Genomic DNA, 14,638 nt, shown 5'->3' with positions numbered 1-14,638 from the left:
AACCTAGGCTTCTTAAGCCTAAATTATTGCCTACATTTGTTTTTGGATTAATTTTAAATTCCAAGATCTTCTGAATTTTCAAGAATAATTATTCTGGAGTTGCAAGGAACCCTTCAGAATATTGACAAGAAATTCTTCGGAGTCTCAACGGAAAAATCTTTAGAATTTCAACGACATTTTTCCGAAATTATGTGGAAGAGTTCCGAAAAATGTTCCGTAGAAATTTTAAAGAACTAGAAGAATCCGTAGAAGCATCCGAAATGCATATTCACGTTGAAAATTCTAAAAACATCAAATTCCGAAGAATTCCCAGTATAAATTAGAAAAAATTCCAGCTGACTTTTTTTTACAGAATCTCTAAAATTTATTTTCAAAATCCTGGGCAACATTAATGAATCTACAAAGGAAATTCTTCTAAATTTCCAATGGAAATTTTTTGACGTAATATAGGGGGGGGGGGGGGATCATTCTGCAGAATCAAATTTAAGACCGTCACGAAAATTGGTCAGGAAGTATGTACTAATAACTCATCCGATTTTGATGATTTTTTTGTCAATCGATCAACAAACTGTTTAAGATTTTGCACAATCATTAGAAACAATTAAATAAAGGCGCTAAACTATTGAAAATTGAATATCGTCAGGAACTGTTGAAAACTTGTTATACACAGTTCATTGCCTACATTTCGTAAAAACATGAACTCTCATTGTACATTTTGTAAAAACATGAACAATTTTCAAAATTGTAGTTGCAGTCCGCTGATGCAAAAGTGTCGGCGGCGTGATGCCAAAAACCATCTGCGGCGGTGGCGTGCGAAATTTTTTAAAATTATTTTTCCATTTTTCCTTTCCAAATTTTGTTTGTGGAAATTGAGACTGAATCGCAACCTGTTTTTTCGTTATTTTTGATATGCATCGGCGTTGCGCCCGACGCTGCGTTACCGGTTTTTCCCGATGCACACCTACGTCTTTTTAACGCTGAGTTGAAAAGACGCTACGTGGGCATCATCTCGCTTTGCGTTTAATGATTAAATCATTAAATTTTAATGCTTTGTATTTTTTAAACCGCTATTGTTATTCACCAAAAGTTTTTCGGTTAAAAAAAACCACGTGGTTCGAGAGCAACACCCCCCCTCCCCCCATGTGGCTTATCGTGGTCATTTTCCAAACCCCCCCCCTCCCCCCATATATGACCACGTGGTTTCTGGACGGCCCCTAATCAACTACACAAGTTGGTGTAAGACTTTTCTACAGCGCGTCACAATGCCACAACACTGCCGGCTGGTCCTGCTGGTAAGACCTGCTGCGAGCCTGACTCTTTGGGACCCATGTTTTAAGGGACGAAGCGGATGACAGAATATTAACTGGTCACGGCGACACTATTTAGACACTTAGAAAGATTTATCTGGTTCGTGATTTTTACTATGAAGGTAGGACACGACCCGAGGGGGCATGTTGTGGGGACTTGAAAGCAACGATAGAAGAAATAAATGTGTTGAACATTTATGAAATGTGAACTATAGAATCTATCTCAAGCTATTTAAAGTCTTTTGTATGTTTTTATTTCTATCGATTGTATTTTCTTTTGTAAAAGGTTTAGAATGTTAGAGGCTGTAGTAAGTAAGTAAACGAAATATGTGTTTTAATAATCCATTTCAATTATAATCATATTTTGATAGGGAAAAGCAGATGACACGATATGGATTGGGCAAGACTTGTAGTACACCGTCCGATGTATAGATCAAATCCGCTGCGACCGCTACTATTCCTGTGAAGGCTGCATTGGAGAAACAGGCGTGGTGGTTGGCCGCAGGAGTATGCCATGTTCTGGGTACGTGTAAACGGTCAGCTTTGACTGATTTGCACGGGGCTAGGAAAGAAAATTATTTGCAACTATCAGGCCAGAGCGGATTGTACCATTAAAGATAGCTGGGTAATCTTCAGAATGTCACGATTGTCCCACTTTGTGATGTAATAAACGAATTAAAAGCATCGAACGTGGCTGGGAAAAAACAGATGCCATGTGACCCATTCTGGTGGAACGGTAATTTAAAAATTACAAGGTATCATATGTTAGATTCGAACGACCACCAGGAATCCAAGAGCAATATTCACGTTTGTTGTTGTTTGCAGGAAAATAACTTTCGAAATGTTGCTATGGCAGCAGTTCTAAGGTTTGTTCTAAAGGGGCATCAATAGATTACGTAATGAAGCGACGCTTTTATTTCTGGGTACCGAAGATCGTTCATAGTTTACGAAACTGGAACCACGAAAAAATCGCCAGTTTCATATTGATTGTTGGCTCTAGTGCGAATGATTAAGACGATTTTCGATGCGGGATCCAAAACCGTAGACTCCAAACCGTACAGTATGAGGTGGCAAGTGAGTGCTAAGGGAAAGTGGCCCCAATATTTCGAAACATTGGGACCGAGATTGTTGTAAAGTTGAAAACTCGTCGTCGCTCTAGAATCTATAGTCCAAGCATTTCTTTTTTTCTCGTCGAATAGCAACTGCAACCATATCATCCAGTTACGCATTTATTACGTATATTCACCTGAAAGTTTATGAAATTGGATTAATTTTAAAAATATATAAAAAGTAAATCAAATTTAAAACGAATTTAAAATATTCCTTGCTTTGATTAGGCTTTGATCGGTGAAAGTTGTTTTGTTTGCCGAAAAACAATTCGAAAATGTTGCTATGGAAGCAATGAAAACTGTGTTCTAAAATGTGACAAAAATAAATTACGTACTGGGTACCGATGACATTTCTGGGTACCGAGGATCGTTCATAGCCTATGAAACTGGAACCATGAAAAATATCCAGTTTCATATTGATTGTTGGTGTTAGCCTCCTGATATACGAAATACGAATGCAAAAATGGTAACTTGGCTTAGAAAACTCGCGGTTAATAACTGTGGAAGTGCAGAATGAATACTAAGCAGCGAAGCGGCAATGTCCCAGTGAGAGATGTAAACCCAATAATAATAATAAGAAGAAAGATTATTTTTCAATTATTATTCAAGACAAACTAGAAAAACTTAAACCTAAAGAAAAATGGCCACCATTTGGTAAGCTATGTAAACATGATTTGTAAAACACAAAAGCATACAGTTGCTATAATCATTCTACTCTCGAACATCATATCGGGCAATTCGAATAGCTAACAGATCTCAACAAGCGATCGCTATAAATATATAGGGGGAATGACGGCTTTGGCAGGTTTTGTTCTATTATTGACAGGGGTTTTTTTATGACTGACTAGGCTCAAATTTGGCCTAAACATTCTTTGCATATCAAAGAATATTGTGGCCAAATTTCATAAAATTTGGTCGACAAAAACCCCCCTGCCAATAATAGAACAAAACCTGCCAAAGCCGTCTTTCCCCCTACTCAATTAAGTTGAAAACCGGAACGGGGGACTATTTATCTCGCAATCCGTACGTTAAACCTAACTTCGCTAGTGGCGCGCTAGTCTAATTAGGGCCATATTAGACTAGCGCACTACTAGCGAAGTTAGGTTTAACGTACGGATTGCGAGAAAAATCCAACTTCGATAGTCCCCCATTCCGGTTTTCAACTTGACTAGCGATACATGAGTACATCATCGAGGAAACCAACAAGGACTCATCAGTTTCCATTGACAACCAGCACTCACCTAGGAATCGGTGACCGGACAAGCAACGGACAACGCTGCGGAGGGGCTAGACCTGACTTGAAGCAATGTTACATGTCATGCGGCTTTGCTCAATTCACTTAAACCGTCTGCTACACAGCATCATTATCGCTTTGGTGGTTTCAACTTCCGAATGAACGTATAGACTTCAATGCGTGTCCACACAAATTGATAAGATTAAAATACCCTCTATGGGGCGCCTAGTAGTAATTATAAAACGTTATCCACAATCCGCAATTAACAATTGCAAATTTTGACGCTTATCTTATTGAAAATATTACTTTCATATTTCGTTCTAATCGCGGGGTAGCAAAATTATCATTGATTGATAACAATACCTACTCTATATAAAGGGTAACACCATTTTGAATTGGCTAACTTGAGTGGTAAGGTAAATGATGCAAATAATGAGTTCTTCACGGGCCACGTTGGCAATAGTGATCCTGGCAGTGTTTGCGAACGTTATGGGTCAGCATGATCCCCATTTCTGGGGTGGACACAGTGGCATAGTGCACCTATTCGAGTGGAAATTCTCAGACATTGCCCAGGAGTGTGAGAGGTACTTGGGACCACGTGGTTATGGGGGTATTCAGGTGAATAATAGATAAATATGGTAAAGCTTGTTGTAGTAAACATTTAAATTGCAGTTATCACCAGTCAATGAAAATGTCATTATTTGGCGGGGAAATGATCGCCCATGGTGGGAAAGATACCAACCAGTATCGTTCAAGCTAACAACGCGTTCTGGCAATGAGCAGGATTTCCTGGATATGTCTCGCCGGTGCAATGCTGTAGGTGTTCGTTTGTATGTTGATATTATTATCAACCATATGGCTGCTCAACCAGGAGTTGGTATTGACGGTTCTATTTCAAACCCTGGAGATCGTGATTTTCCAGCTGTACCATTCACCGCTCTTGACTTCAACCCTTCCTGCGAAATAACTGACTGGGGCAATGCTTGGCAAGTTAGAAATTGTGAGTTGGTTGGACTTCCAGATTTAGATCAAAGCAGAGAATGGGTACGTGATAGATTTGTGGAATTCTTGGACCATTTAATTGATCTTGGTGTGGCTGGTTTTCGAGTAGACGCAGCGAAGCACATGTACCCACATGATATGGAGGTGATATTCAATCGACTGAAGAATCTCAACACAAACTTCGGATTCGCTTCTGGATCGCGTGCATTCATGATGCAAGAAGTGATCGACGGTGGTGCTCATGAGCCTATTCGGAAATATGAGTACATCCATCTTGGAACAGTAACGGAATTTCAGTATTCTTTCTACGTTGGACGAGCTTTCACTGGTGGTGACCTTCTCGTGTGGCTGCAGAACTTTGGGGAGGAATGGGGCCTTCTGTCATCAAGAGATGCGCTTGTTTTTGTGGATAATCATGATAACCAACGTGATCACGCTCTAACTCACAAGTCACCCAAGGCTTACAAAATGGCGACTGCCTTTGCTGCTGCTTATCCATTCGGACAACTACGTATCATGAGTTCGTTCTACTTCGATGATAGAGATCAAGGACCACCACAGGATGCCAACGGGAATATCATTTCTCCTTCGATCAATTCAGACGGAACATGTGGAAACGGATGGGTTTGCGAACATCGTTGGCGCCAAATAGCCAATATGATCAATTTCAGAAATGTGTGTTGGGGAACTTCCGTAACAAATTGGTGGTCTAACGGCGAAAACAAAATTGCATTTGCTCGCGGTAACTGTGGGTTTGTCGCTTTCAACAATCAACACCAAGCCGATATGCTTGAAATACTGCAAACAGGACTTCCAGCTGGAGTTTATTGCGACGTCATTTCCGGTGAAAAAGTGGGCTATTCCTGTACCGGTAAATCTGTCACGGTACTTGCTGACGGTCGTGCTTCTATTCACGTTCCTCATGATGCCGAAGATGGTGTTCTGGCTTTCCATATTGAGGTAAGAGATAATAAGATCGCTGATTGGTAGTATTATTAACTATTTGGTTTATTCTTGCAGTCCCGCATCTGATACCCAATGCTTGCTGGAATGCTGAATTATGGTGGCATGTGGCAACGTACTGTTATTTGATTGCAAAGAGTTGAAAATTTTTATTTTAAAATTTATGAATATAAAAAAAATATCACCTGTCATACAACGAATTATTTCTTTTAATTTGAGCACTTGATTTTAACTTTACAGACACGTTTATCAATATCATGCCTTCAGTGTGTCGTACTCAACGTGTAGAAAGCAATCGAAGTCTGCACTATGCTTTGTAGGCTTAACATAAATATGTAGAGTCCAAATTGCGATGTTTTCTTTCAAAGTGAGTCGAGTACGACACACTGAAGGCGGAGTTACAGTTAAGGAAGGCATAGAAATACATATCTGTAACTCATTGTATGACAAGTGAAAACATTCCACTAAACAAACTCAAAAATAATCTTCTTTTTGAAAGTATCATGTTCCTCTTTAAATGTTATGAAACAGGGAATTGTCAATGCTTAGGAAGGATAGCGTAAGAGTGGATGGTATAACCAGGATTGCCTTCCATGAAGTGAGTATAGTCACTAGTCAATCTCATTTTTGATTTTAATTTGACAGCCAGATCGATTCTATTCGCACCACCCAGATCTTAATGAATGTAAAAGTTCAAAGGGGAATCTCTTGTAACCTTTCCTGAAGTGCCATTTTAGGTGATTGTTTCGCTACACCATTCTTGTTAACAGTAAATGTAAATATTCACATAAGAACATATTTCTTAAATAAAAATACGCTACGCTCACGCCCCCCCCCCCCTCGAATTTCGCTAAATTGAATTAAATATTTAAATACACCCGATTCTTTTTTACACGGTGGATGCATTCCGTGTAAAATTTTTTTAAAGTTTTTAAGTTTTGCCGTCAAGTGAGAGCTCATTCAACCCGGTGAACCAATGGGAGGTAAGGAATGTTCGAAATTCGAATATTGCTAGGAGGCATGACTGGGGAGATGTTCACTGCTCGCAACTATCGAAGGATGGCGCCAAGCCAATACCTATTTCTATTTATTTATTTCGTCAAACATAATGTAGACTACATTAAAAACTTATAACTATGTTCTATTGTAACTAATGTTCCTAAAATATTTTCTTAGGCTCATACGAGGCATGGCTAAATCAATTGCTTCACAATACTGATTGTAAACAGACATCATTTGATTCATTGGACTAAATTTTGCATAATTTGTTCGATGATGACAGGTGGCAAACAAGTTTCGATTTCTCAATTGCCGAGTAGGAGTGTAAAAATTTAAACAAGACAATAGTTTGGTGGAATCAATGCGGTGCGAAACAATATCATTCACAAATGAGATCATGGCAAATTCACGACGCTTTTTAATAATTCGATATCTATAAGCATACATCGCGCCTCGTACGACGGAAGTAGAATGTTGTCCACCCTAATTTGCGTAAGGCATATAAAAGGAATTGCTTTTGAATTGATTCTATTCGATCATCATGTGATTTCATATACGGAGACCATACAATGCTACAATATTCTATAATTGATCTGACATACGCAACGTACAAAGTTTTAATTGTATAAGGATCTTGAAAGTTATAACTAAATCTTTTAATAAAACTGAGCATATTTGTTGCTCTATGGATAATAGTGTTGTAGTGGTCAGTAAAGGTTAGCTTAGCATCTAAGATTACACCCAAATCTCTAACCCTTTCACATTTTTGTACTGGTTGATTTCCTAGAGTTACAGTTATCGATGGTGTGCTCCGTTTTCTACTGAAAGTGATCAAATTACATTTCTTGACATTAAGTTGTAGTAAGCTTTTGTTACACCAGTTATCAAATATGCGTATTTCGTTCAAGTAGATGTCATTGTCAACAGTATTTTCCATAAATAGTTTCATATCGTCCGCATAAATAAGGATTTTAAGATGCTTAAGAATGAGTGATATATCGTTTACAAACAATATGAATAGAAGAGGTCCTATATGCGAGCCTTGGGGAACTCCAGATGTTACATTGACTGGAAGCGACTGTTTCCCTTCAAATCGTACTATTTGTTGGCGGTCAGTTAAATACGATTTAATCCATTTAAGGAGTCTCATCTCAATTCCCAATTTCTCAAGCTTGAAAATCATCATAGGAATATCGAGTCTATCAAATGCTTTGCTAAAGTCTGTGTAAAGCGCCTCAACATGACTACCTTTGTCCATAGCATTCAATGAGTAATTTACAAATTCTAAAAGATTGGTTGTAGTCGAACGTCCTTTAGAGAACCCGTGTTGTGCATCTGTTATTATATGTTTTATTTGGTTGAACATCCTTCTATTGATGATTGATTCAAAAAGTTTAGGAATACATGAAATAATGGCCACTCCACGATAATTTCTAATATCAGATTTTTTCCCTGATTTAAAATTGGTATTAGAAAAGACTTCTTCCATTCTTTTGGAAAGCTACTGGTTTCTAAAGATAACTTGAATAACCAAAATAAAGGTGACGTAAATTCGCTTGCCAACTTTTCAAAAACATAGGTGGAATTCCATCTGGTCCGGATCCTTTTGAGACATCTAAATTCTGTAGAGCTGCCAAAATCTCCGTTGCATTAATTTGGTTTACACCAACACTGCTTAAATAGTCAGGAAAATGTGAAAATATTCATAATCACGATCACTTTCGGAAAATTCGGTATATGTCTCTTGAAAAAGGTTGCAAAAGAGTACAAATTTCATCAGCATTATCTCCTAATTTTTCATCTAAAGTCATTTTCGATGGAAAATTGCTGGATTTTAGCTTGGTTTTGGCATACTTGAAAAGTTTTTGGACATGATTTGATTTCATTTTCGGTTTTAGCATTATACTCCTTAAGAGCCGAAGACATGGCTAAACTAAGTTGATCGCAAATATTCAAATAGTTTTCTAAATTTTCTTGACTTGTGTATTGTTTATAAAGTTTATGAGCCTTTTGCTTTCGGTTTTCAAATTTTTGATTTGTTTGTTGAACCATATTGGGTTTTTTGAGTTATAATTGCGACGTTTCCTCACGAATGGTACTTCATTCCGAACAATGTCTAATAAAATTGCATAAAGTCTGTAACAGCACATTCAATGTCAGTTTGATTTTGTAAAATTTGTTGCCAATTAGCTCTGTTCAATTTTTGTTTAATGTTGTCAAAATTTGCATTTTTATAATCGAGAATATTTTTCGAAATCATAGCCATAAGGATCATGGTTCCGATGCACAAATACAGAGTATTTTATTGCTGTGTGAAATGCTTCATTTTTCCATAACGGCGATAGAGACTCATTTACACAGAAATCATCGAGAGTGTTTGTGAATAAAAGGTCCAAATAGCAATTTTGTCGATTTTTCACATGATTGATTTGATTCAAGCCTAAACATGCAGTTTTTCAAAATAAATTGTAAAGTCTCATTTTCACCGACAACTGGCAGCAAAATACTTTCATTCTCAAAATCTGGAATGAAGTCTGCATTACGTTGGTTGAAATCGCCGTAAATGTGAACTTTGAATTCAGGAGGAAAATAATTTCATCGGCATTATGGAAGAACTTTTCATATGAGGATTTACAAGCTTGATCTGGAGGAAAGTACACTGTTGCAAAATGTGAGTTTCACCATCAATATGCGTTTTACCCACACATGCTCAAATTCATTAAATTTGGTAGAATCAATGAGCTCGAATTATGTTTTGAGGAAATTGCGATGAGAACACCTCCGCCAGACATTCTTTGCGCTAAGACGAGATCTCGGTCATCTCTAAAACATTATAATCACTACCAAAAACTTCCTCGCTTTTAACGCTTTCTGACCAACTTGTTTCAGTTCCTAAAATAACCGAGAAAGAGGAACTCAAAATTTGTTTATGTATTTCGTTCATTTTGATAGCACTTTTCATACGATTGAAGTTCTGACAGTATACAAGTAGTTCTGTTGCCTGTGCGTTTGATGAAGTTTTTGGTAGTTCGTCAATACCATTACAATTTTCTACGACTTCCTCCAATGAGTGCGTTAAGTTGATCGGAAGTACTATTTGTTGGTCACATTCTGCATCTCCCGACTGCGTCAATTCCGTTTAATACCCGTCTGTTGGCAGGAGCATGAAGAACCATTGCTTTCCTCTAAGGAGTTCGTCAATTCTGGCAAAAACACTGACAGACACAGGGCCTCGGCGATGGAGATATTGCGTTGGTTGTTCTTGAATGGTTAGCAGCAAAGTATGGATTTAACACCTCTCCTCTCCGAAAAGCGATGGTTGGGCGGTACGGGTGTTGGCTTGATGGTGGTGGCGGTCGCGAAAAGTGTTCCTTAGCCGCCGCGAGCAGCTCTCTATCGCGCGGAAGTATAGGTGTATGGCTGTTTTTGTTTGTCACTGCGCCACGGTGGGTAGTATGGTGGTGTTGATCAGTCTTATTGTTACAATAATTCCGTTTATGTTTCTGCTTATCACGCGATCTGTCTGTTTTTTCTGCTTCTGTCGACGAATGCATGCACCAAACTCCGACCATTCCACTTTCCATATCCACCTCCCTTTCCAGCGCCATAGTGGGTCATAATCGCGCGGTTCCTTGTACTTTGCGTGGAAATTTAATTCGTCACGTGTCTTTTCTGGAATGGGGCGAGGCAGATTCAAATCAGGTTGATTATTTGATTCGAGGGACTGTAGACCATTAGTGTTTTTAGGTTCGGCAGCCAATTCCGTTTCGAGCGATTGCAGTGGGCTCTCGTTGTGGCATCCCATGATGTTGGTTGAAAGCGTTTTCAATTCATCTAGAATGTCAGTCCCCAGCCACGGGTTGGAGCACATGGTTACTGTAGAAGATAAATCCAGGGTGAGGCTACTAATTCGCCTCATTTCTTCGTTTAAAATTTTCATTTCTTTGGAAATGTCAGTTCTCATCGACTCCACTGAATTTGTTATAGTCACTTGTGCCATGGACATATCCAACGATTGATTAATTACAGAATTTCCAATAGAATCGTTGATCTTCTTGGATGTCAGCAATTTTTATTTCGCCCAGGTGAGCTTCGAGTCGATCAATGGCTTCATGAATTATGCCATCGCTTGTATTATTTACCGCTGCGCGATGAATCACTTCAGTGTTTTTATTAATTTGGTCTGCCAATTGCTCCTGTTGTTGCACTAGTGCATTGAATTCAAAGCTACCAGTAACAAGATTTTGGCATGGGGCACAACACGGCAACACATATGAAGATGTATCCGTCACCCTTTTATCTTTCCTCCGTAACGAACTACGCTGGACAGCTACTCCCACGCAGGCGGCATGGAAATTACGAGGACATCCAACACAAGTCCACATTACTGAATCCTCGGACGAATCTAGCGAGCAAATTTCGCAACTCATTATCACTATACGACAACGACGCGCGGCAATCAAAACGTATGCAAAAGTAATAAAAACAAAAAACAAAAAACGACTACGGTCGCTAGCAATTAAAAAATACGTCCGACCCGATTGACGATCAATTGTGTTGTACCACCTAGCAGCATGCCAATGAGTTGGTATCATTCGGTCAACCATGCGATCTGATCCTCTGATGGACCCTATATAATGCCGATTGACCCACATGGAAGCTCTCTGTTAGATCCTGAATAGTGTGCAAGACGGTGTTCTATTTTGGCAATTAACGATTAAAAGTCAAGTAAATTTTCCAAAAAGTTATTGCATTTTGCAAAGTGGTTTAGTTCCAACCTTAACTGTTACAGTTCGCGAACTTTTGAATAATCGCGACTAGTAAGTTCTCCTTTACTGCTAACGTAGAGATCGGTAGTGAAAACGAGAGGTCGCAACAAGTCGAAGAGCCAGTCGGTACAGTGATTTGCCGTGAATATACCGACCTAGTATGCATGGTGCCGCGAGTGAACTAAACCCCGGTTAAATTCCTCTCGAAGACACTATTCAGTGGTCTGCCGAAGGTGGTTCGCCAACAAACGACCCCAATGCAAAGTCCTCCCGGCGGAGGTGAAAGTGTATCGGACTCAGTGGATCAGCGAAGCCGAACAACAGCTTCTTCTCGGCGGTTCTAGTGCCGAAAATTGTCTCCGGCCGGTTGGGAACCGGAGCCATTGTCAACGAAGTGGACCTCGTGGTGGCGATATCACGAATAGCAGCAGCATCGACAAGTGCAAAAAGTGAGTCCGAAAATCAATTTTCAGCTCAAATTCTTCACGGCGGTTGCAAAGAGGTACAGGTAAGTATCCACTAGTGCGATTGTTCGACCCTGAGATAAGAGAAAGAGGTGAGCTAGCTCGGGACGTGCGGACGCCCATGCGTCAGTAGTAACACTCTCAAGAAAAACGTTGAGAACCGCTGACACATAGGGTAGAATACGGCATTGGCAGGGTGCGACAGTTGTTGATACCCTCAACAATATTTGCGTTTTCCAGCAAGCATACACTATTTATGAACATAATTTTGATCCAATCACACAATTTCAAGTCTAGATTTTCATTTAAATAAGTCATTTGTGCAAAAGTAGCAATATTTGAAGAATTATTCACCGAAACAAACGTGCACATTTATTTATTTATTCATTTAGTTAGCAACAACTGCCAACAGGTGAAACATACGCACCCCAATGACATACTATACGGCATACATAAAAAATAGAATGCTCTAAATCTAACACAAAATACTCTTAAATCTATTCTTATTAGCTATACGAGGAACATGAAAATCAAACACTTCGTAACACCTAAACACGCGACACATGTCTTTGATTGGCTCATTGATTCCGTAGTTAGTTCTAGAAGCACGAATGTACAAGAGTGTGAGCGAAGATTACGATTTCGTATGTATACTTCGATCTTTTCTAGCAGATCTGGACAATCAATATGGCCTTGAAGCAAATCCCCAATAAAACAGGCTTTTGCAACATTATTATTTTATTTATTTATTCAGACTAAGGCCGAAGTGGCCTGTGCGGTATATAAGAGTCTTCTCCATTCGGCTCGGTCCATGGCTACACGTCGCCAACCACGCAGTCTACGGAGGGTCCGCAAGTCATCTTCCACCTGATCGATCCACCTTGCCCGCTGCGCACCTCGCCTTCTTGTGCCCGTCGGATCGTTGTCGAGAACCATTTTCACCGGGTTACTGTCCGACATTCTGGCTACGTGCCCGGCCCATCGCAGTCGTCCAATTTTCGCGGTGTGAACGATGGATGGTTCTCCCAACAGCTGATGCAATTCGTGGTTCATTCGCCTCCTCCACGTACCGTCCGCCATCTGCACCCCACCATAGATGGTACGCAGCACTTTCCTTTCGAAAACTCCAAGTGCGCGTTGGTCCTCCACGAGCATCGTCCAGGTCTCGTGTCCGTAGAGGACTACCGGTCTAATTAGCGTTTTGTAGATTGTCAGTTTGGTACGGCGGCGAACTCTATTCGATCGGAGCGTCTTGCGGAGTCCAAAGTACGTACGATTTCCAGCCACTATGCGTCTCCGAATTTCTCTGCTGGTGTCATTTTCGGCAGTCACCAGTGAGCCCAAGTACACAAATTCTTCTACCACCTCGATTTCGTCACCACCGATGCAAACTCGCGGTGGGTGGCTCACATTGTCTTCTCTTGAACCTCTGCCTATCATGTACTTCGTCTTCGACGTGTTGATGACTAGTCCGATCCGCTTAGCTTCCCTCTTCAGTCTGATGTAGGCTTCCTCCATCTTCTCAAAGTTACGTGCCATAATATCTATGTCGTCGGCGAAACCAAATAGCTGGACGGACTTATTGAAAATTGTACCACTCGTGTTAATCCCTGCTCTTCGTATTACCCTTCCAAAGCGATGTTGAATAGCAAACACGAAAGACCATCACCTTGCCGTAACCCTCTGCGGGTTTCGAAGGGACTCGAGAATCCCCTGAAACTCGAACTACGCACATCACCCGATCCATCGTCGCTTTGATCAATCGTGTCAGTTTATCCGGAAAACCGTATTCGTGCATTAGTTGCCATAGCTGGTCCCGATCGATTGTATCATATGCGGCTTTGAAGTCGATGAATAGATGATGTGTGGGCACGTTGTATTCGCGGCATTTCTGCAGTACTTGGCGAATGGCGAACACCTGGTCCGTGGTGGAGCGTTCGCCCATAAAACCCGCCTGGTACTGCCTCACGAACTCCCTTGCAGTTGGTGCTAGTCGACGGCATAAAATTTGGGAGAGTACCTTGTAGGCGGCGTTCAGCAATGTGATTGCGCGGTAGTTGCTACAATCCAGCTTATCGCCCTTTTTGTAGATGGGACACACGACATCTTCCATCCACTCCTGCGGCAAAACTTCCTCCTCCCAAATCTTGGTAATGACCCAGTGCAGCGCTCTAGCCAGTGCCTCACCACCGTGTTTAAATAGCTCTCCTGGTAGTTGGTCAACCCCAGGGGCTTTGTTGTTCTTCAGCCGGCCAATCTCCTCCTGGATTTCCTGGAGATCCGGAGCCGGTAGAATTATGTCCTGCGCGCGTTCTCCCAGGTCCATCACCATACCGCCATCTTCGTCTGCCACATCGCCATTCAGGTGCTCTTCGTAGTGCTGCCGCCACCTTTGGATCACCTCACGCTCGTTCGTAAGAAGGTTCCCGTTTATGTCCTTACACATATCAGGCTGTGGCACGTGGCCCTTACGTGAACGGTTTAACTTCTCATAGAACTTTCGTGTGTTATTAGCGCGGTACAGTTGCTCCGTTTCTTCACGGTCTCGATCTTCCTGCTGGCGCTTTTCCTCCGGAAAACGAGTTTTGTCTGTTCCGCGCCTGTTTATATTGTGCCTCGTTCGCCCTCGTGCGGTGTTGCAGCAATCTCGCCCATGCTGCATTCTTCTCTTCCACTAACTGCTCACATTCGCCGTCATACCAGTCGTTTCTCTGATCCGGGGCACCGTGCCAAGTGCAGCGGTTGCGGTGCTACCAATGGCGGATCGAATATCTCTCTAGCCATCTTCAAG

The 14,638-nt window shown here is 40.9% G+C and overlaps 1 protein-coding gene across 1 annotated transcript; it reads left to right on the top strand.

Annotated features, from left to right (window-relative positions):
- The first annotated feature begins 3,898 nt into the window (after nucleotides 1-3,898).
- On the top strand, nucleotides 3,899-6,044 carry LOC134224464 (alpha-amylase A-like). The gene is made up of 3 exons (XM_062703821.1): nucleotides 3,899-4,268; nucleotides 4,323-5,612; nucleotides 5,673-6,044. Exons 1-3 carry the CDS (start codon nucleotides 4,071-4,073, stop codon nucleotides 5,682-5,684), a joined length of 1,500 nt encoding a protein of 499 aa, XP_062559805.1. The 5' UTR covers nucleotides 3,899-4,070; the 3' UTR covers nucleotides 5,685-6,044.
- Nucleotides 6,045-14,638: the final 8,594 nt, after the last annotated feature.

Source organism: Armigeres subalbatus, chromosome 3 (genome assembly GCF_024139115.2).
Source record: "Armigeres subalbatus isolate Guangzhou_Male chromosome 3, GZ_Asu_2, whole genome shotgun sequence".
NCBI classification, from domain to species: Eukaryota; Metazoa; Arthropoda; class Insecta; order Diptera; family Culicidae; genus Armigeres; species Armigeres subalbatus.
This window is presented reverse-complemented; position numbering and strand designations above follow the sequence as displayed.